The sequence below is a fragment of the Odocoileus virginianus genome, chromosome 7 (assembly GCF_023699985.2).
Source record: "Odocoileus virginianus isolate 20LAN1187 ecotype Illinois chromosome 7, Ovbor_1.2, whole genome shotgun sequence".
NCBI classification, from domain to species: Eukaryota; Metazoa; Chordata; class Mammalia; order Artiodactyla; family Cervidae; genus Odocoileus; species Odocoileus virginianus.
In genome coordinates, this window is record NC_069680.1 from 66306640 (window position 1) to 66330457 (window position 23818).

The 23818-nt window shown below is 42.8% G+C and overlaps 1 protein-coding gene across 30 annotated transcripts in view; it reads right to left on the minus strand.

The window, feature by feature from the left end:
- KCNMA1 (potassium calcium-activated channel subfamily M alpha 1) overlaps positions 1-23818 on the minus strand; it is a 752676-nt gene that overhangs the window by 107685 nt on the left and 621173 nt on the right. The window contains exon 20 of one of the 30 annotated variants that reach the window (XM_070470908.1): positions 2873-3024. The exons of the other annotated variants lie outside the window; for them this stretch is intronic. Coding sequence (XP_070327009.1) covers positions 2888-3024 — 137 coding nt within the window. The 3' untranslated portion in view covers positions 2873-2887. Of the gene's footprint in view, positions 1-2872; positions 3025-23818 lie in introns of those variants that run through there. 30 annotated transcript variants of the gene reach the window in all.

Consider the following 23818-nt stretch of genomic DNA (forward strand, 5'->3'; position numbering starts at 1 on the left):
GTGACAGTGTGACCAGAAGAAATAAAGGCAGATAAATCACCTGCAAATGCCCTCAGCCCTTACACTCTATCACCTGCTGCTCTCCCTGCACGGTCTCCCCTCCCCCACCCCAACCCCACCCACCCGCCAGAGGCCCAGGCATAGGCTGTGACCGTATCAGTCACTTAGGTCTCCAGGAGGGAACTATGTGGCTGGAAGGATATCGCATCTTATCAGAAATGAGTATCCACAGCAAATCACAGAGACTAAACAGCACTTAAAAGATTAAAGGAAATAAATACAAGCCACATAAATGGTATTGAAAAAAATCACTTAGAGGTGATATGCATCTCTCAGCAAGCAAGCAGGCACTCTCTTCTTGACCAGCATTTATCTTCCTTTCGTAGGAGAGGGGCCAGGCATCCCAGGCAATGATGGGGTAGAAAGGGAGTAAGATTGAGAGACAGAGAATGTGTATAGCATAAGTGTACTTTTGCACTTTCCCCAACTTGGGATGGGGTAGAAAGTCTTACGCTGACTGCCCATGTAATACAAAGTCATCTTTTAATATGGGCCACTTGCAATGGTTGTATTTTGTTCAAGATGACCTAGATTAGTTGAGTAGCATGATGCACTGAACAACTCGTGTGCATGTGAGTTGATCTAGTTGGAGGTGGAAATTCTTTTCTTCTTACCACACAAGCCTTCTTATGGTTAGGATGAAATGTCCAAAAAGGTTTTTTACCTACCCTAGGCTAGCTTTATTCAAGCCCACCAGATGTTGCCACGGTTTTGTCCAATTATACAATAAGCCTGTGTTTGTAGGAAGTCACAGTCTCTGGCATTTCTGCTGAATTCTTTTGCTTAACTTTACTTTCCTCATTTGCACTGGGCTAATGACACATAACCCTCTCCTGTTAAGTGCCCATTAACCTGGCACCTGTTCGCTGTCTGTTTATCTGCAGTGATCTTCAGATGGAAGACTTGCAAGTTAATACCTGTTCGCCAGCTCCAGGGAAACACCTTGTTCTGGTGTTAAAGTCAGGCCTCCTTCTATGCAAGGAAACGATTTATTTTCATCACAACTCAGAAAGCTCATCCATCATAATCATACTGCATTTAAACTGGGATTTGTTCTCTTAAATGAAATGCATGTTCAAAGGTTTCCTCGTGTACTGGAAATGCAGATCTGTTCCCTGAAGAGACGGGGCAGGGTGGGGGGGGGGGGGGCGGTCAGGGAAACGTCTCCAGCTTAAATATACGAACGCTGCGTAATGGAGACCATTACACGTGGCTTAGATCCCACTAGAGGAGCCGTGATCACTTCTGCCTCCTAAGTAGGATATAAACCATATTTAATTATTATCCTTTTATATGGATTCCATCAATTTCTGCATATTTAAGGAAAGCAGATTGAGGAAAACTTTTAGTTAAGCTATAAAATATAATTTTCATTTCATGGCTTCTGTGACTACATGAGACGAATAAAAATTGAATTAAAAAGGGAGACTTACTTCGGTGAAAGACAAGTATTAAAGGAATAGGCTACTACCTCATGCCAACACACATGTCCAGGTTCACAGTTAGCCTGGTTTCTGGCTAATTATAATACACCTCTGTCTCCGGCATTTCCACTAAGGTCCTCCTGCTGTGGAAGCAGTAGGAAGATAAGATCTTTTAAAGGAACCTGACTTACCAGCTTCTTTAAAACACAAACAAGTTCAGGAATCCAATGTGGAATTTTTATAGGAGCTGAACTCCATCCAGTCTCTGAGTACTCATAAAATTCAAGGGCTTGTTTTTGCACATCCCTAAGTATAACACTTAATGTGCTGTTGTAACTTCCCAGTGCTCGCTTGTCTAATAGGCACTGAATCTAACAGTTTTACAGTTTGGGAAGACTCAGTGCTAGAAAAATGTCAGGCAAATCTAATGAGCCTTCAGATCCCTTGGTTTGCGCTGGAGTTTAATTTAAAGTTACAATGATGTTTTAACATGTTTGCTTATACTTGACTAAAGAGGATTCATTATTTCAATGACATAACCTCCAGACAATGTTCTGGGAATTGATTTAAGATGTGGTGGTAATTCCAACAGCCTTAATGCAGAGCCGAACATCTGTAACAACATTTTACTCAACTTTTCATCGGCACTCTTTTTTAAGCAAAAGCAAGGCAACGTCTTCCAGAAACACTGGCCAGAACTCCGGGCTCCTTTCAAGATGATCATATACTTTACTGCATTTTTTTAAAAAAGAGAAATCCCTTTCTTTATTGGCCTAGCCAACTTGCAAACACTGTCAAGGTACATCAATGCCTCTTCATGGGCACTTTGAGTAAAATGGGGCAACAATTTCAGCTTGCCTACGTAGTCCAGAGCTGACCTGTGGTGGACCCAGCTCTCAGCTCCAGCCTGGGGCACATTCCTTTGTCCCTGTTTCCTCAACAGGGTTTAGGGGGATGATGCCCTCTGAGACTTAAAGGTGAGTTTGTTGGCTGCAGTTAAAAAATAGTTCAAAGCAAATAAACTCGGAAATGTAATAAAAGGCAAACAACCCATAAACATGAGTCAACTGGCTATCTCCATTACGTTATTAATCACCACATCTGGCGAAACCCACATCTGCACACACTTAGCAGATCATTAGTAATGTCATATTCACACTGGAATCACTCAGAGTAAGAGGCATGCAAAGTGGTTTGAACGCAGAGGCATAGAACTAACAGGGCTTCCGACTGGAGTCCTGTGCAAGCTGCTAGTTTGGGGGGAGGGTAGTTTAAATGATTATTTATCATTTTGTATGGATTTTCTCTTTGGTATTTTGCTGCCCAACAAGCTAGATGCATGCTGAAATCCACAGTAGTACATCTTCCTTCTCCCCCTGAGCTCAGCATGTTAAGGTAGAACATTAAGGGGTGCAGTTATTAAAAACTGAGATGGATTCCAGAGCTCCTTCACCTGGCTCGGTCACAAGCTGAGAATTGTGAGCTGTGTTCTTGAACTCAAATGGGTCTTTGGGATAGCGTGATCTAGCTCCAACCTTGACTGCCAAACAATAACAAGAAAAAAAACTGAAATTAATCCTTTGTGAAATTTTTCATTAGAAAAGCTCCAAACCAGTTTTCACATTGAACAAAATTATAGTTTTAAATTAAAACGGAAGTCTCTTCCCTCACAGCTAAATTGCAGGGTTTTTCTCTTTTCTCCCCGATAACTTCTTGAAATTCTTTTTGCTGCATTATTGTCATCCATGTCAGATGGGATAATGTGTCAGCAGACAATCTTGCTTGTGTCATCATTGCCCCAAATATACAGAGTTCCTTTCTCCCCCCATGATACATACACAGACACAGAAAATTCAGTTTTGCAGAAAGACCAAACTCATTATCTTCTAAAACCTGCTAAAATGCATCCTACTGAATAATCATTAGAGTCCAAGTCATCAACCCTCAATATGAAACTATCGTTTTCAACTCAAACCACTGGCTTGGTTAGCTCCCTTGGTTGTGATATCGCTGTTTAACTTGCATTAAATGCCAGGGGTCTGCTACTCCTAAGAAAGGGTGATGTGTCGCATCTCCTTGTATGGTGAGTGATATCAGTGGGAATCGGGTGTGTGTTTTCAGCCTTTCAGGACATGAATGTTGTTTTACTAAAAATGGCAACTTATGAAATTGTGGGACTAGAGATTGAATAAGTGTGCTTCCTGTTTCCTGGGTTTATTAAACTTCCTTTCCTCCCAAGAAAAATCAAGTAAGTTGTAGTAATACAGTCACTTTTCAACAAACTGATTCATGATAGGCAAAACTCCCAGGCTGATTCAACCTCTCTACAGGATGACTGCCTCAGACTTTCACTAGGAAACCTGGGCTAGCAAACTCCAAGGTCTTACAGTGTAGCCAGGAAAGAGAAATCCCTAGCTTGCAGCACACAATGGCACCTGTTTTACAAAGGGACGTTTCCTGTCTTACAATTATAGACCACCAGAACCCTTGCTGTCTATCACTCAAACCAGACCGGTGAGAGGGTATGAATGTCCCATAAGCAATGAAGGCAAAGTAAGAGCAAGAACAATGAATGCCAGATAAATAACCCACCCTGTGAGTTTGGTCATATAGCTACTCTAAAGGTGCACTTAACGATTGTTTCAGGATGAATCTTGTGGTGGGAATGCGATGTGCCCATCAACGAGGCTGAGCAGCTACAATAAAGTAAGACCAGCGTCTGAGCCAAGTTCTGTGCCTACAAGGTCAGTAGACAGCTCAAGAACACAGGGAAATTAAAGTCGGTGATATCCTTGAAGAGTTTCTGGTTTGACAACCTAGTGTATGTGTGTATACGTGTGTGTGCTCAGTAGTATCTGACTCTTCATGACCCAGTGGACTGCCCACCAGCCTCCTCTGTCCATGAGGTTTCCCAGACAAGAATACTGGCGTGGATTGCCACTTCCTTCTCCAGGGGATCTTCCCAACTCAGGGATCAAACCCACATCTCTTGCTTGGCAGGCGGCTTCTTTACCACTGCACCGTATTTCACCAAGAAGTTTGGGGAAGATTTTGCAGCATTATTGATAAAATCAATCCCCCCAAAAGCTGATTTGTTTTGAAACACCATGGTGAATATTAACACAGAGATCATTAAAAGATGAAGGATGCTCCCTACCCAAAGCAATGTGAACACTAATAATATCAACAATACAATATACGTAACTCTCTACAACTGAATAACTTTACCATGTACAGCATCAGACAGGATCATTTTACAACTTCTAGCTGAGAAACAGTAAATACATTTATTTGGAAAAGCTAGAAGATGGAGGCTGGAAACAACAATGACCTGTTACCATGTAAAATGAGGGTGGAAAGAGTCCCCAAGCTGCCTGAGTCCTGGGGAGCAGCGCCCCACGGGAGACTGAGGGGGCAGGGAAAGGGAGGCTTGTTGGAGCTTTTTCATTTCTGGCTTTTGTGGAGCTAATAGGAGATTGGGGAGGGAGACTTTAAGGAACAATGGGTTATGTAGAAGTTAATCACAGGGTATATTTCTGGCTCTATTCACTGCCTAGGAAACCTGAATTGTGTAAGTTTGAGGCCATCAACACAGAGTAATGAAAGAATTCAGCTCCTGCATGGGAGAGAGAAAAAATGCTATATAAATATATTAACAGAATCCACATGACCTGGTTTGTAATGTTCTCTTCAGAAATACTGTGGCCTAACAGATCCTCAAGAATCAAATTTGGTGGAGTAGATGTATCTTCTGTACCGACACACCCCATCTCAAACCACAGCCTCCTGTTCTGTGTGCATCCTGGTTAGAGTCCAGCATTCTCCAGTCTCCTGTATCTAGAATCTCAGCTCAAATATCTTTACTGAAAACCTGACCTGTCATTACAACTTGCCCAGTGCTCTTGCCCTGCTCAGTATTCAGCAGAAAATTTCTCTTGGCAATCCAGTTGCCTTTGGTTCTTTTTTTTTTCTTAGCATAACTGTCTCTATCACCTCAAGGGCAAAGAAGAGTCTCAAGAAAAGATTACAATGTATAAGCTTCTTAGAGAGGAAGACAGAAAAAACAAGGAAACTTTAAAAGCAAATACACAATGGAAATGAGAACTGCAAGAAGTTCTTTGAATTTTCACTATGGAGTTTGAAATTGGGAAGGCAGTAGAAGAAGAAAACTTTTACTTTGAATCAAACAGAAAGAAAATGTATAGGAGTTCAACCAAAACAGCCTCTTCTCAACTTTCCTCTCCTTCTCTCTCTGCTTGCTACTCCCAGCACCAATATGATAGTAAAAGCTTTGAGGTTAAAAAGTGTGTCTCACTCCTTTCTGCAACCCTGATGCATGTAGTACCTGTTTTGTGGGGACAAGCTTCAGAATAAGGATGAAATCTGCCAAGTTCCTGGCACCGACAGCTGCTGTCTTTCTTTTTATATTTCTCAAGTTCTGGGATCAGCAAACTATACTGTGGAACATATTTGTGTAGAGCTTATAAGCTAAAAATAATTTTTACTTTTTAAAGTGGTTGAGGGGAAATCTAAGGCGAATAATATTTCATAACACATTGAAATGATATGAAAATGGAAATTTCAGTAGCTCTAAATAAAGTTTTATCATTACATGGCCATGGTCATTTGTTTACCTAGCATCTCTGGCTGTATGCACTCTACAACACAGAGGTAAATAACTGCAATTGAGACTGTGTGGCCCGCAAAGTGTAACATATTTACCCTTGATGGCAAAGGTTTGCTGATTCCTGCTCCTATCTTCTCACATTTTCCTAGCTTTCCAGTTTTCAAAAAGAACAATTCTCTTTCCAATCTGTCAAGATAGCCAGACAATGAAAGCAACACATATGGAACTCACTTCCAGTGAACAGATGTAGAGAAGTCGGAGGGAAGTCAAGTCAGGAGGTAAGTCGGGAGGGATGGAAGTATTAATAGTTTAGAGCCTCGAATGTCCTTCCCACCAAATCTGCCATTTGTCCGGCAGGCCCCCTTGCCTTGGGAGAGACCAGTCAGGTGAGTTTCTCATTTCCCCATGCAAGCTAAGTTAGATCCCTCCACCGCGCACTTTGAGAATCAAGGCCAACCACATCCACCATGAGCAATTCCTTGGAGCTGTCAGTGTGTGCTCCAAGTCCACCCGGCAAGAGTCCATCCAAGACAACAGATTAACCATTAGACTAGATATGTTGAAAATATACAGCGTCAACCTTTCCCCAGCTAGCTCAGAGCGATATATAGATGATTATTTCAACCGTCAGCTGCCGCATAGATTTAAACCCCTGCACAATAACTCCCGGATTCATCTGCCCCTTGTCAAACTGGCACAGCTTTGCTTGGAGGATACATGGTGTGGCAGTTTCACTGTGAACTCAGAATGATCCAGACGGCCGCTGTCTTTTTGTTAACAGGAAGCCAAACTGATGAGTTTGTAATGCATTTCTTATCAAAAGTACTTCCAGAAGAGAAAATGTGCCCCATACGTTTGGCTAGAATTTCACATCGACTAGATTATGGGCTTAATCAAAACATCTCTGTGATTTTCTTGGGAAACAGATAAATTCTGCATTCATCCCATTCAAGTCACCGTATGCTCATGAGACGTATATATGAATTTATAATTATTCTTGATTTTTTCCCCTCCTGCAGTATACTTAATAAAAATCATCAGTCGGAGTCTACGAAGCTATGGTGCTTAACAGGTTCAAGCGTGCTAGTATATTTTTTAAAGTTAATGTGGTTCTTTTTGAGCTGTGTGTCTGAAATGATCGTTCTGAATAAAGGGATTGTAATTTTCAACTCAAATGTTTAACAAAGACAAAATGGACCGTAATGGAATTTATGGAGTCTGTGAAGGAACTCTCTAATATGGTTTATTATCAAATAGATTTGGATTTACTGTTGGACAAACTGGTCTCTCTGAAATCTATCAAGAGAAAATGCCTGGAAGGTGCTAAACATTGTTCCTGGAACAATTCAAGTGCTCACATAGATGGCAGAGCTGCCAGTTGTGTTGTGTTTGTTATTCTAACCCCTACTGACTTATGAAATTCAGTACTTAAATGCCAACACTAAAGTCACTACTTGTCCTGCCTTTATTTGAAATTCTAACATTTTATTCATCATGCGTTTTTTTTTGCATTTTGATGTTTTGTAATATTGCATGAACTTATTATTTATCTTGGGGTTTCCCTGGTGGCTCAGTCGGTAAAGTATCACCTGCAAGGAAGAAGATGTGGGTTCAATCCCCGGGTCAGGAAGATCCCCTGGAGAAGGGCATGGCGACCCATGCCAGGATTCTTGCCTGGAGAATCACATGGACTGAGGAGCTTGGCAGGCTACAAGCTCATAGGGTCACAAAGAGTCGGCATGACTGAAGTGACTGAGCATACATTGTTTATCTTGATGACAGGTTTTTGGTGACTCCTCAAATTTGGTGCCTAAAGCAAGTGTCTCATTCTTCCCACTCTGGCCCCAGCCCTGCCTGACCATTTCTCAAGAGTGTTCTAGGTACTGGACTCTGCCTGTGGTTACAGAGAAGTTATCTTAATTTGTCCTGCATGTGTGTACACATGCTCCCTTGTTCAGAACTGGACAAGGCAAATGTAAAATGTGACTCATTCTTTTGATCACTTTATGCTGTCTGTATAAGACTATTCAGGAAAATCCTTGCAAGAAAGGCTTCCTTGTGGATTTACAGATTGTCAGACACCCAAAGGAGTGGAGGAAAGATCATGCTGCCTCCGGAATCTGAGATACGCCACCAGCCCAGGGTGAGAAACAGAAGAGAAACAAAGGGTCAGTCTCTCCCGGACTTCATTTCACACCTCACATCAAATTCTCCTGGTGAACACAATGTGTATTTACATTTCCATTTTGAGGTAGAAGTTTTTATTTGCTTACATGTGTTGACTCAGTTGTTACCTTCCTTCTCTTTTTGTTTTTCCTCCCCCTAAACTGCTTCCAGTAAACAAGACTGGCAGAAGATGTCAATCAGATTTTCATTTCCATTTTCACTTTCGTATTTATGTCTTCAGAATTCATGCTTGCCCCAGTGATTCTATTTGAAGATCAGCCTAGGATCTAATTGTGTGTATGTTAAATTATTTTCTAAACCATAAGACGCTATACAGATAAGGACCATTATTATTATTAATATCATTATTATTACTGGTTCATCCATAAACACCATATCTGCCACTGAGCCAGTTTTGTCAAGAGCCCCCTAGCATTCTGACATGTATTCCACATGACTGCACTGATACTCTCTCTGAAACTCAGATAAAGGTAAAATGCATGGGTTTTTAGTGCAACCCAGGCGCACTGCATGGCCTGATGAAGAATGCTCTGCCAGAACACTTTAGAAATACTGTATGCTTTTAACCTTGGGAGGTAAGGACCAGTCTGCATTGTGACTTTACACTAAACACAGCATTTAGTATATTTCCTAAAGGCATAGTCACCTTCTAAAGATGTCCTCAAACTATAAAATCATCATCCTTATTCTACTATAATTTATCTTCAGACATAGCCCCTGCAACATTTGAAAATGGTAGTGCACGGTAGGACATTGCTGGTCAACACAGAGCAAGTGTAATGCAGGTGCAGGGCTGGACTGGGTTTAGGCATGAGCAGGCCTGACCCTCCTTGGGCTCAAGGCTATACTAATAACACCAACCCAGGAGCACCCAGGTCTGTGGACTTCTCCTCCACATCATTTGCTGTCAGAAGTCTGTTAGTGAGAATAGCATGAAGACATGGGTTTGTGGAGTAAGGTGACCTGTTCAAGTCCTGACTCTGATCTTCATTAGAGCATTAAAGGTCTCATCTTACACAAGTTCCTCGATGTCACAAGATCCACGCTGGACAGATGAGAACACCAAGATCTGGAGATGCTGTGGGTTTAAGTGAGATAACCAGTGACCACATGCTGAGAACAAATACTGTCTTGTGCTCTGCATAGCACCATCCGGCTGCTCCATCAGATTTTATATGTAGGACAATCTTTAAAGATTATCCATAAAAATATGGATTTTAACTGTTTAAAAGCCTTGCAGAAGACTGGGCTCCCATCCTAAGAAGGTAACTGTCTCACAGGACACGAGCTCACCAGCTCCTCAAATACCCTCAGGCTGCCTCCTGGACCCCCAGTCACATGGCAGGTACCCCACGTCAGCATCTCTGGCTCTGACTCCAATGACACTCAAGCGTGCTATTCCTGAGACAAGGAGCATTGGGATGGAAAATCCCTCTGCATACATCAACTACTACTGAGCTGCAATGAGGGTAACGGGTAAGCACACAGGACTTGAAACCACTCTGTTCAGTCTGAACTTGAGTATCTGGTAAATTACCTAAATTCATTTTTCTCACCTATAAGCTGGGAATAATCTTTCCTCACAGGGTGGTGGTGAGGATAGATTGGAAAAAGTGAAGAAAAGGGAATAGCTTGAAAAGTGCTAAGAAGAGTTCCTGGCAGGCTCTTGATAAATGTTACCCATCATTATTATCTTGGCTTTGAGAAGCCAAAGTAATTAGAGCTCTCTACCATCACAAGGCCAATCTGCTTTCTTTTGATTTTGTTCTACTCGAATGGGTTTTCAAACTCTCCTCTGCCCAATGCAACTGAGCTGGTATCCAGCCACTAGAATGGGGTGAGATTCACCACTCCACCCCCACTCTCTACGTCCTGTCGACAGTCACCTTTGTCCCATATTTCACATGGCCCCAGTGAACTGCTTGGGTCAAAATAATTAGGCTATGCCAAGTGTCATAAAAACAAGAAAAGCCAGAAAATGTTTAAATGGGCCTCAATTGAAGAAGGCTGGAACCATTCAGAGCAAGAACAAATGAAAGTCAGATGGAAACATGGAGAAACCCCACTGTTCCCTCTAAATTACAGGAAATTCATGTTGCCCGATTGTGAGGGTCTTTTCCTTGGGTTTCTCGTGGGAGGTCATGGGATCGGGGCATGTGCCTGGGAGATGACAGGAGGGGCAGGGGGATGATGAGGTAGAGGGGTGGCTACCCCTCCTCTGTTCCTTCCTTTCACTTCCCTACTCTAACCACCCTTCAAGAAACAGGTGAGCCTGCTTCTTCAAGGAAGCCTTCCCAGATGACTAACAAAGCGGAATCCTTCATTGCTTTAAAAGTCCCTTGGCACTTCTCATCTCACACCCCTCTTTGATATCTCTCTCTCTCTTTTTTTTTTTTTTTGCATTATAATTTGTTTCCCATTTTCCATGCATTCTCCCCAACTAGACATGTAAGTTTCTTAATGCAGTCTACAAATCTCTGAATCTCTTACAGGACTGAGCCCCTAGTAAAGTTTCTAAGAAATAACTCCTAGTGACCAGGGAGGTGTCACTGCAGAGGGAAAAAGCACAGCCAAGTGGTGAGGAGCCCAGGTCTAGGTCCAAGCTTAGACCCACTGTGTAGCCTTGCAAGACCCTTCCCCTCTGGAGGACTGGTGTTAATTAAGCATAGGAGTTTTTCAGCTCTGCTTTGTAACGGTTCTGGGCTTAACCTTCTCTTCTGTTACTTGCCAGATATCACAGGAGCCAGCCACGGATTGAAGGCATCATAATCCTCCAACCACAAACAATTATCCACAACTTCCTACCAGACCCAACCCAAAGCACTAAAAACTAGGAAAAGCAGGATTTCTTGTCCAAGGGAAATGGTTCCCAACTCCTCCGTTTAATAGAAGGGACTGGAGAACTCTACAGAATACCAGAGCAATTCAACACAAATCCTGAGGGATGAGAGGTTAGGCATTTCTTTATCTTTTTTTCCAAAATCTTTTTCAAGATGTACAGTAAAACAGATCCACAAGTCTAGCTGGAGTAACAAGCCAACTGCATTAAAGTTAGCTATATTTGGGTAAAATTCACAAGTTGTATGAAATAACAAGGTTACATGATAACATCAGGGGAGGGCTAAATGATACCCCCTAGAGAGTAAGGGTGAAAAGGTCTGGGAGGTCAGGGAAAATAAGACTGGAAACAAGAGCTGGATGGAGAGAAAAGTCAGTCTCATTCACCTGTATAACCCCAGAGCCAAACACAGGGCCTGGCACACTGGGGGCACTCAAGCTGGGATGCTGAATAAAGCAGGGGTGGGAAGGGCATGCTGGGTGGGGAGGTGAGCTGGAGCAAAGGCAAGGAAGTGGGGGGTCACTAAGCCTAGGGACCAAAGGAAAAGCAGTTTGGCTGGAGTAGGAAGGTTTATTTAAAGGCACATTTGGGGGGCATAGGAACACAGATAGTGTACAGGCTTTGAAATCCAAATGGCGGAATTTGGATAATACTTGGTAATAATCTGAATCCTCTGGTAGTTATTTTTCCTTCGATTTCAATACTCAGATCCAGAGAGGACAGTATGAGGTTTGCATCTTGGAAAAGTCTATCAGAAACCCCCGTAATTCAGTCTACTTTCTTTCTGGCCACTTAGAAGTTATAAAGGTTCAAGATAAGATGTACACGTATATGCACGAAATTGATAAGGAAGAGGCCCCTGGCAATGGTCCAGGTCTATTGGAGGCCTTGATTTTATTCTAGAGAGTAAAATACTTCACAGGAAGATAAAGTTATTTAATGCCTGGGAAAGGGGTCCTGTGAAACCCACAGGCTGCTTCCTCAAAGCCAAGCCAGGTAAATCTACAGTTGACCCTGGGTGGTTATTTTCTGTCTTCAACTATACATGATCCCAGTCCATTTAAACAGAACTTGAAGCTACAAAACTGACTGCAATCAATACTTTGAAAAACATTTTCAACAAAGCCAGTGTTTCCAAGTGGATCCACTGAGAAGGAAATGTTGCCCCCAATCCTATGCTTCATGGTTTCACCTAACCAATAACACTTCAGGATTTTCTCTGCCAAAAGCATATAAGTGGATAAAATAAGAATGTAGACGATGTCATCTGGATCCTTAACCTACACCCCCTTAGATCAGTATGCCTAGAAAGTTTTTTAAAAAACTCAAGAGAGAAAAATTCCTATAAGATTCCCAAAATTAATGGTTTCAAATTTTTAAATTACAAAAAGAGTAAAATATTTGCATTGAAATTTCTCCATAGCCTGATAGATAGCATTTGACAATGAAGAAAATAAACCCAATATATGAGTCATCCTGGAATGTATTTTCATTCCCCCCTTACATAATCTCAATAAATCCACTGTCTCCTAAATAAGCCATGTTTATAGCAAACACCCTGTAAAAAAGCAATGCTGTAGATTAAAGAAAAAAAATAGTAAAAAGATATAGTTATGTCTTTAAACAAACTTAAAAGATTGAAAAATTACCTGTGGGTGGATTAAAAAACAAAAATCAAAATAAAAGTAAGTTTTGCCTGTACATTTGTCCCCCCACCCCCCTTAGTGTTGACAAGCTGATCAGCCTTTCTGTGGATAATCTTATCAGAAAACAAAAACAAAAAACCCTCTGAGCCTGTTTGTCAGAAATTTAGTCCTGGCCCAAGGAGAAAAGCAACCTTCTTTGGTTAACTTGGATTCCAAAGTAATTCTCGATGAAAGAGCATTACGTTAAAATCATTTTTATATAGTACATTAATCCAGAACAAAAGCCCCCTTTATAAAAATGACCCTCATTATCCTGGTATGGAATGAAGCCTAGGGAATTAATTTGTATAAATAAACATTAGTTAAGAATGAGACTTGCTGCATAACAATGATCAGATGGTGGAGGTAATCCAGTCTTAGGGGTGAGAATATGGTATTGTGTAGTTACCTTTTAACAACAACAGTTATTTAACTAGGACTTGTTCCAAATGAGCCTTAAATCAAGCAAGTTGGATTTAAGGAAATCTTTGCAATTTAAAGGTGTCACCTTATTTGAGGGCTATCTCCTCGACAAAAAAAACAAATGAACATAGCTTTACACATTCATTGCAGAGAAATAAAGGAGAGAGAATCTGTAAAAGAAAAAACAGGGAGTGGAGGGGTGAGGGTAGGACCTAGAGTAAGCCAGGAAGCTTTCATTTATAGAAGAGGAGCGCCACCTGCTGGTAGACTGGCATTTCGAGGCCCTCTTCAGTGTGGGGGCCATCGCCTATCTTGCAATCTATGCATAAATATACAGCAGTATTTTTCAGCTGCTGTTATACATAAGAATTTTATTACCAGTCGGCAGATTTCTAACACACTGGTTGCCGTTTAATAATCCTCTATTACCTGAAGTACGGGTTATATAAAAACCTAGAATGTTAATTGTTGACAAACCAATTCTAATACGTAAAGCACTGTAAGTCACCCAGTAAATATCCAAATAAATCAAAAAGGATAGCTCTTTTTCCTCTAACAACATGTTATTAAACACCACAACTTGATCACTTATATAAAAATAATGTTCATACATTTCAATGTACTAAGAAACAAGGAAAAATGCATCATAATCTTACTAATGGAGAGCCTTCCCTTCATTTACAATTTAGAGGAAAATGTTTTTGCAGAGAATATTTTTCCCATCTTTAAAAACTGGACTTAAACCAATGTGTCACTTAGGGAATTTTCTCATATAACAAAACCTGAGTTATAAACAACTAAGATTGCATCTATAAAAGGTTATATTTTTTAAATGGCACTATAGGAGTCACAGAACATATAAGTCACTGATAGAGTGAGAAACAGTACCTGTCATTTTTTGCAGAAAAAGATCATACAAACGCGATAGCAAAGCAACACAATAAAAGGAAGGAACAGGAATGTGATAGGTGACTCTGATTATATCAGCAAAGGAAACTGTGAAATAAATTAACACCCAAGCACCCAGGAAAGGCATATTGCGGCTTCACTGCAAGTGATCGGTATGCAACAGAGAAGGCTGGTGATTTTGTAAGAACAGAAATAAAGTGTAGGCTGCGAAATCTGGTGGTGATAACTAATGACCACACTACTTACAACTCTGATTTGATCTCTAACAGAAAAAAATAAAAAAGCACTCTACAGGATAGATGTATCCAATAGGAATCGAATTTTTCACTTGAAACAAAAAAACCCCAAATGGGATTAAAGGGCCCCAGAAGATGAAAAATGACAGTTCCTATGTTAGTTTGATTTGATCTCAAGCCAAACGACCATGCTGATAACACTCCATAGCTTTAGAAGAAGGTAGGGCTGTTCTTGGATTATAATGGGAAGTGGATGAGTGCCACTGCCCATTCAGCTGATGGGAAGCCTACTCTAATTTCAAAAAGTTATTGAGATTTAATCTCTAACAACTACAGTGAAAAAGAAGCTGGTGCAGTAACCAAAGGGGCATCCCTTAACACACACACACACACACACACACACACACACACACCCAATTTTGTTATTTCCGATGGGAACTGTGGAATCCCTCCACATCCCATTCTTCCACCTAAGTTGGGTAAGACATTGTGTAAAGAGAATCAAATGTCAGAGTGCCTCCTGTAAGCCTACGGCATCTCCAGTTACCTATCACAGGGGACTTGAGGAGGAGGGTCTCGAGCATGAGCAGAGAGCATCTTCTCTCCCATTTCAGCTGGTTCCCACTCATGGGGAGAGACAGGGTTGCCAGGAGCAATTTCAGGCAGATGTGGAGGGTGTGTGGGACTCTGCAATCTAGGGCTGTCGAGACTTGAGTGGGTCATCCAATGTATTAGCACAGCAAGAGAAGGTCCCTGCAGCTGACTGGGGTCTGAGTGATTAAAGGTACAAGCCCTGCCTTCAAACAAGCTGGGACAAATTCAATTAATGGGGGATCAGAGTTCGATGAAAGGAGCTTGTTTGAGTTAGAAATGTACTGCAGACCTGAAGGGCTTTGTGAGGTTGCTCACACAGTGAAACAATGGGTTTGCCATGCATTCCCAACTTGCACCTCGACCACCCAGGCTCAAAGACCCAACATACAGAAGGGAACATATCAGCATCCCCAGATCTACCACAGACTCCAAACACTGTGCCTACCAGAGAAGCAGTGGAAGAAAGAAGAAACAGTGGTCAATTCCAGCTCCAGCTCTTCAAGAGTGCTCTAGCAGTCAAAGGAAGCAACTGCTCAGAAACAAATGTTTTGGTCAAGATGGCACGAGGAAACAAGAAGCAAGACCTCTAAGCTCAAGATCCTCTTGTCTCGTGAGATACGTGCCTAATAAACTGTGGAAACATAATCCCAACACAGTGTACATGTTATTCAGCAAATCTGTCTTGAATTCCTACTGTGCGCCTTGGCTGCTGTGTGTAATACACTGGGACTCCAAAGACCAAGGAGAGTTGTGTGTGCTCATTGTTTATTTCTATAAAGCTCAACATGCAAACTGCTCTAAATGAGGCTTATAGGAAACTAGATGTCCATCAACAGATGAATGGATAAAGCAGTTGTGGTATATACAGACAATAGAATATTACTCAGCCATAAAAGGGAACATGTTTGAGTTCATTGTAGTGAGGTGGATGAACCTACAACCTTGTACAGAGAGTGGAGTACATCAGAAAGAGAAAAGCAAGTATCATATACTAATGCATATATATATGGAATCAAAAAATGGTACTGATGAGCCTATTTTCAATGAAGGAGTGGAGAATAGAGAGCAGACTTTGAACACAGCAGGGGAAGGAGAGGGTGGGATGAACTGAGAAAGTAGCATTGATACATATACACATTTTGAGCTATGTGTTTAAATCAGGAGTCAGCAAGTGTTTTTCTGTAAAGGTCAGGTAGTAACTATTTTGGGCTTCGTGAACCTCATGCTCTCTGTTGCAACTACTCAACTTTGTGGTTTTGACTTGAAAGCAGCCGGGGGACAATATGCAAATGAACGGCTGTGACTGTGTTACAGTAAAACTTTATTTACTAAAACAAGAAGGGCCACAACTGGCTGGCCTCTGCTTTAAAGGATCGATAAGTTTCCATCAGCTAGAAAAGCAGAGGAATCACAGGCACACAAAAAAGTTATAGAAATGTGTATATAACAAAAACAAGACATTTTTTTGAAGAACAGTTAGATGAAAGATACATGGAGAATGGAACTAGAAAAATAAGTTGAGGTCAAACTGTGAAGGGTTTTGAAGGCTGGAGGTTGTCCTATTGAAAACAAGAACAATCAGAAGTTTATTATTTTCTCCTTTAAATGAGATAACAGCATGATGGAATCTGTGCTTTAACATAATAAATGTAGTGGCAGTTTAGTGGCAAGAGAGACTAATTAAGTGGAAGGCAGCAGTAGTATAACAGATGAGAAAAAAAATGAGGGCTTGAAGTTAGCAATGCCATGGAGAATAAGAAGAGAGGGCTTGAAATGTAATCTGGAGATCAAACTAGATGGCTTGGCCATCAGTAGGGTGGAGGAGAGGGCAGGATCACAGAACCCTTAGGATTTCAAAATGTGTATCAATACTCACTCAAGCCATCTCTAAACTGTCCCCCCATCAGGTCTGCTCAAAGAAAGAGGCAAAGGCAGGCTTTGGGTATTTGGTACCATTGACCCTGATCCTCGCACGAATCTTACTAACAGGAAAATCAACAAGCAGAAGGGCCCAACTGCTTGTAAAGAAATTTGGAAGAGGTGATGTTATGAAACCTCAACACCACTCAGACCTCAAGATCAGCTGAGATCAAGATCACCATCAAGAAAAGAAACTTTGATGGAATTTAAAAGGAAAGAAATATTCTCTCTCCCAGCCCTCTGTTCCCCTTGTTTGCTCTCCAACCTTCTTCCAAAAACACAGTGAATTCACTATCTCTATGTCAACTTTAGAGACGGAAAAGTCGTAAGGCAACTTCAGTAAGATAAAGAGTGATGAGAAACAGTCACAGTTGGTCCGTGAGGTCCTATTACTGTCTCCTTTTTTCAGAAGAGGAAACTAAAGAATAGAGAGGTTCCAGAGCTGGTGCAAAGCCCCATGAGAACAAGGGATGATGTCTACTCTGGGACTGCCTAGATAAAATAAGACAATGTTGGTGCCTTCAGAAGTATAAGGACTTCTGCATATGTAAGGCATTATTCTTATGATAGCAATCAGCATCTGCCAAACATCCATTTGGTGAACAGATCAAAACATGACTGCATCAGGACTGTTCTCAAAGTCCCGAGAAAATGTACAAATCTCACCCCTTCTCTCTTTTTCCCTGCCCTGAGATTCCCAAGAATTTCTAGCTTTAATTGCCAAGGAGATCACTTAGTTCACTGCCCAGTGAGTGGAAATAGCTTGGGAGTTCCCTATTATAGTGCAGAGAGAAGACAGGAGATGTTTGTCTATCAGATACCCATCTTTGTGTTTGTGAGAGAAATCTGTGAAGGTGTGGCCCTTCCAGAAACTAGGACCTTGAATATTCCAGATCTACATCCCTAGACCTCCACGCCTCATGACCTGAGTCTCTACCTCCTCCCTGTCTGCATTTATAGCAAGTTTCATTCTGTCATTTTTCACTGTGCATCTCTGTTCTCTGCAGGTCATTGTACCTCCTTTTTCAGTAACACCTGTTTAGGGCTTGGACTTTGAAGAATCCCTGTGAATGAGTTCTCTCAGTTGGATATGTTATAAGCCATATGTGAAAACTGACTCATCTGCACTGAAGAAATGACCAGATCAACCTTGACAAAATGCAGAGAGCAATTCAAAACCACTCAAAGGTAAGGGAACGCTTGGTACATCCTGAGAGAGCTCTGTGAGCAATGGAGAACGCTCCCTGCCACATCTTATCTTGAGCAGAACACAGAAAAATGATACAACAGAAACTATCCATGCGACAGGAAGCCTCTGGACGCCTTAAGGAGGGAGGAATTGTCATCCTGGAGCTGTGGGACTGGCTATGCCCACGCCAAGTCAGTGTCAAGGATCTTAGTGTCATGAAGTCAAAGTGTTAGTCGCTCAGTCACGTCCGACTCTTTTCAACTCTATGGACTGTAGCCCAGCCTGCCAGGTTCCCCTGTCCATGGAACGCTCCAGGCAAGAATACTGGAGTGGGTAGCCATCCCTTCTCCAGAATATCTTCCAAAGCCAGGGATCGAACTCAGGTCACCCGCATTGCAGGCAGATTCTTTATTATCTGAGCCACATGGGGCCTTAGATGTGGCCCCCCATTTCTGCAGGTTGACCACGTCACCTACAAATAGTCACAGCTCTCTGCAAATGGATCCATTTCTCACATGACCCCACCTGATGCATTATTATTTTTGTGTCACTCTGACTCACACGAAAGTGATCATCAAAATTAGTAAAACTGAATGCAAATACCACAAGTCCTTGATTTTCTGGGACAAACACACTACATACATAAGCATACTTTGTATGGTGGTATCCCTGTCTTTCCTCATTTGAAACATTGGTGGTTTTTGTCTACTGTGATTTTTTTTTTTTTTTTTTTTGGTATTTGCTTCTAGATCTTCTTTCCCAGTATTTAACCTTCATAAAGAATATGGATTGTAATTCCTAGCTGATGATTTTTCAAGATCCTTATGTCCTAGTTTTTCTTTTTCTTGCTACATTGTTCCTTCTGAATCTTGTATCCTGGTTGTGGGGATGAGAAGATTGTACACACACACACATTACATCTGTATACCTATATTTGTATAGACACACATACTATATTGTAAGCAGCTTAGAAAGTTTTAGGAAACTTCACAGATCTGAGGCCATCTGGCAGACCATCTATTCCTTTAACCGATGGCTGAGAATCCTTCATTTATTCATTCTTTCATTCATCAAATATTTACTAAACTGGAATCCTTCAGGCCATCTCCTATTCAGGTATTCTTGCCAAAATACAAAGCCCAGCCAAGAATGCTAGTGTGGTACATTTCTGGCCTTGGAGGGAAGGCAGGCAGTCCCCCAGGTCTTTTCTTGACTGAGTGGCAATCCAACTGGCTCCAGCCCTGAAAACTGGCAAGGGCCAGAATGGAGATCACATTCAGGCAAGCAGTCGGCTCCACTCCCAGAAGACAGCCCTTGCTTGGTGGTCTACAGAGTGCCCCTGTAGTTACCATCTTATGTGGCTCCAGCACCGAGGAGCAGTCTTTCTCACTTCACTTCAAAGTCTTTCAGTGTAGCTGATCGTCCCTGATGCAGACCTGCCTCAAAAGCTTCCACTTTGAGTGTGCACAGGGTTTTTTCTTTAGCCTTAGGAGTATTTGGTGGTACTCATCCTATCCTATAGAATGGGATAAAACCAGGACTTTCCGTTTTATGAGAAGAGGTTGGAAGAGTTTTCCTTTTGCTATTTCCCTTGGTGGTGGGAGGATAGCTCCTCCTATGGATGACCAGATGAAATGGTCAGCAAAGGAAGGGCACTTTGGAATCTCCAGACCCTTTTCCCCCAGCTCATCTGAGCTAGACATCAGAAGAATGCCTCCTCAGAACAAAAATCTAGGGGTTTGTCTAGAAGCTGTCTGCAAACGAGGCACTATTTATCAAAAAGTCTTCTGGATGTTATCTGAAATTTCAACTGTGTGGATCTGACAACGCTGAACTTGTTTCTGTCCATTCAGATTCTCTTTGAAAAAACGTTTGGCTGGAGAAGCAAAATTTTGGTAAGCAAATGTGAGGAATGGATGATTCCTTGATTATCTAGGTAATTCAACATGATGGAGTACCCAGTGGTTAAGACTCTGCACTCCCACTGCAGGGGGTGCAGGCTCAAGATCCCTGGTCAGGGAACTAAGATTCCATCAGTCATGTAGCATGGCCACAAAAAGAAAAATGTTGGTTTGGGAATAGACCTCTGAGAACATGGCATTCTCAGCATGCATGCTCTACCACTGCTTGAGAGTTCAGGACTCATGTGATTTTCTGCGCTGTTTCAACCACCTTTTGGGGTTGAAGTTGTGCATAAATCCTCCAGTCCTGGATGCTCACATACAGACACGGTGAACTCAGATCAAATTCATGTGCACTGAGAAATGAAAAAGAAAAGAAAATTGCACCATGGTACTTAGAAATGCCACATGACATCCTCGGATTTTGTGTGGCCATACTTCACAGGAAATGTGTTTTGTATTTCCACTGGAGTCGGATAAGTGGTTGGAAACGACAGTGGATTCTCAGTGAATGGGACGTGAAAGCACTTGATTATTTTCTTCCCTCCATAGATGGAAGGAGACGTTCTGTCTTCCTGAGAAAGATGGGAGGAGAAAGTCGCCTTGCCATACACAGGGATCTTAAAAAAGAATTCCCAGGAGCTCTAACTGAAGCCACTGCAGGCAGCTTGAGCCACGACCCTCAGGGCTGGTCACACACCCACTGGTGGCCCCCCTTGGCTTTGTTCTTGCTGCTCAGCCTGGGTCAAGGCCACTCATGCCAGCGATTCAGAGATGCCTGGCTCTATCCCCATCGACACACTCAAGACGTGGGTCTTGCTGGAAAATGGGAGGCTGGTTGGGGAGGAAAAAGAAATACTGATTCAAAAAAGAAAATTGATGCAGTGGATCCCCAAGACCAAGGGCAGGGGAGGCGACCCAGTAGGTCTCTAGTCCCAGCCCTGCTGTTGCTGTTATTGTTGTCCAGTCACTAAGTGGTGTCTCTTTGCGACCCCATGGACTGCAGCACGCCAGGCTTCCCTGTCCTTCACCATCTCCTGGAATTTGCTCAAACTCACGTCCACGGGGTCGGTGATCCTATCTAACCATCTCATCCTCTGCTGCCCTCTTCTTCTTTCCCAGCCGTGACTTCAGGAAATCCCCCAGAAGACGACTTCGCAGAGCCCCAGTCGGAATCACAATGACTGCTGGGTCAGCTGGGGAGAATTAAGCTCAAGAAATTTAACTAATGGAAATCAGCCACTTCAGTGCCATTAATTCAAGTTTCTTTTAAAAGGATTTAATTTCTTGGAATTGTATCTGGATAATGTGCTTCAGCTGCGAGTCCTAGAGGCTGTTAGATCGAGTCTTCCTTCTTTGGGCTTCTGAGGGGAGCTCGCTCCCTCCTCCTCCTGGCATAGCCCCACCTCACTGGTCTTCTTCACTCTCACAGGGTGGGTTACTCAGGGCCTCCTCAGGTCCAGTCCTTCCTCCCATGGCTGCCATGGGGATCTTCCCAAAACAAAGCCTCTACGGCCCATTCCCCTATCAAATACCTAGCATGCTTTTTATGTATTATATGTGAATACTATGCTAATATGAGGGCCCTACTCAAGCTGTGATTTTTCCAGTGGTCATGGACAGATGTGAGAGTTGGACCATAAAGAAGGCTAAGCACTGAAGAATTGATGCTTTTGAACTGTGGTGCTGGAGAAGACTCTTCAGAGTCCCTTGGACAGCAAGGAGATCCAACCAGTCCATCCTAGAGAAAATCAACACTGAATATTCATTAGAAGGACTGAAGCTGAAGCTTCAATACTTTGGCCATCTGATGCGAGGAGCTGACTCACTGGGAAAGACCCTGATGCTGGGAAAGATTGAAGGCGGGAGGAGAAGGTGGTGACAGAGGATGAGATGGCTGGATGGCAGCATCGACTCAATGGACATCAGTCTGAGCTGACTCTGGGAGGCAATGAAGAACAGGGAAGCCCGGCGTGCTGCAGTCCATCAAGTCACAAAGAGTCAGACACGACTGAGCAACGGAGCAACTCACCCTTCAAGGCTCTGCTGCTGTTCCTCCAGCCAAACTGGGCGGCCAGCTGTGAGGAGGCACCAGCCCCCATCCTCAGCTGCCACAGCCTCTCATGCCATGAGGCAGGACACTCTCTGCCTCCCACCCCCCGAAGCACATCTGAACTGCTCCAGCCTGTGGAACCTTTCCTCGGCTGACCAACAAGAGGTGACCTCCAGGCCCCTACACCGCCCTCCCTCTCTCACAACAATCCCCGCCTACTGTCTTCAGCTCTCGGGACTGGAATCCTCATCTTTCTTCCCCTTCCTTGGAGACAGACCGACCTATCCATCTTCTTCAGTAAGTCAATCTGCTCCACAGGCTGCAGAACTAACCATCCAGCCTGACCTCAAATCTAGCCCCACCACTGACTCACTGTGTGATTCCTGGCAAGTCTCTTAACCTCTCTGTGCCTCAGTTGCCCCATCTGTCAATGCACAGATGTGTCAATTTGCAGTTGCTTCAGCTGAAAATAAAGATTACTACCTCATGGTAAGGATTAAATAATATTTGTATAGGGCACAGAACAGCACCTGCAATGCAGAAAATGCTACATGGGTGTTCAATTTGACAACAACAAATGCACATGTATACACACACCCCCTTGCAGGGTTAGCAGAGGCCCTTGCACAGAGTAAGGGCCTCCCTGGTACCTCAGTGGTAAAGAACCTGCCTGCCAATGCAGGTGACATAAGAAATGTGGATTCGATCCCTGGGTCAGGAAGATTCCCTGGAGGTGGGCATGACAACCCACTCCAATATTCTTGTCTGGAGAATCCCATGGACAAAGGAGCCTGGCGGGCTACAGGCCATGGGTCACAAACAGTCAGACATGACTGAAATATACAGTAAGAGCAGATATTATACTAAGTCTAGTCTTAATGTGAATCCAAGTTAAGCAACGGGCCATTTCCCAGCACTGCTACATAAACAAGCCTTGGGTCCTAGATGATGGAAGATATATACACTAAGAGAAGAGGTGTCAACCATGCTTCAAAAGGGGAAAGTGATTTTCCAGCAAATCTTAGTAGCCCTCACTCTTCTTCCCTCCTCACCAATGAGTATGACCTGTTTGTACTCTCTACACATCCACTCTATCCTGAAAACAGGCCCCATTATGCCATTCTGTGTTTCATTGCTTGTAGGCTTAAACGCGAATCAAAGAGATCCCAAACACTGAGAACTTTCTTATAAGCATGCTGGCAAATGTCCTAAATCTGTTGGGCCAGATGACAAACGTCCATCTCAGATCAGGGAAGCATCCAACTGACATGATGGGCACCATATGAGAAGAGAAGGTCCCAAAGCCTGATTGAGACCAGAGTGCTCAGATCAACTGCTCATTTCCGTCTGGATGGGATTTGCAGGGAGGATGCAGTGCGGCCTGGGCCGCCGCCCTGCAAGCCTCTCTCCAGTGGCTTTACACCATCCTCCGTCTGATGCTAATTCAAGACACTGCCTCATCGCATCACAACAAATTAGCCACAGACACGCGATAGCAATCAACTCAGGGGGCTGTCCTGAATGCGGGCTGGGGGAGTCCCTGTCTCCACGAGCCGCACGCTCCCACAGATGTTTCTAAAAGCCTCTTCCCAGAGGCCCATTTAGAGAGAAATTAAATGCAACTTTGACTTAATTAACGTTTTAAATGATAATGAATACAATGTAGATTCATAGGAGGCATTTACATTGTGTTGTAAAATTGATAAAAATTTAATAACTCTTTGTTAATAAGTTATGTCTCCCCAGACCCATAAAAGCCTAAGGCACTGCA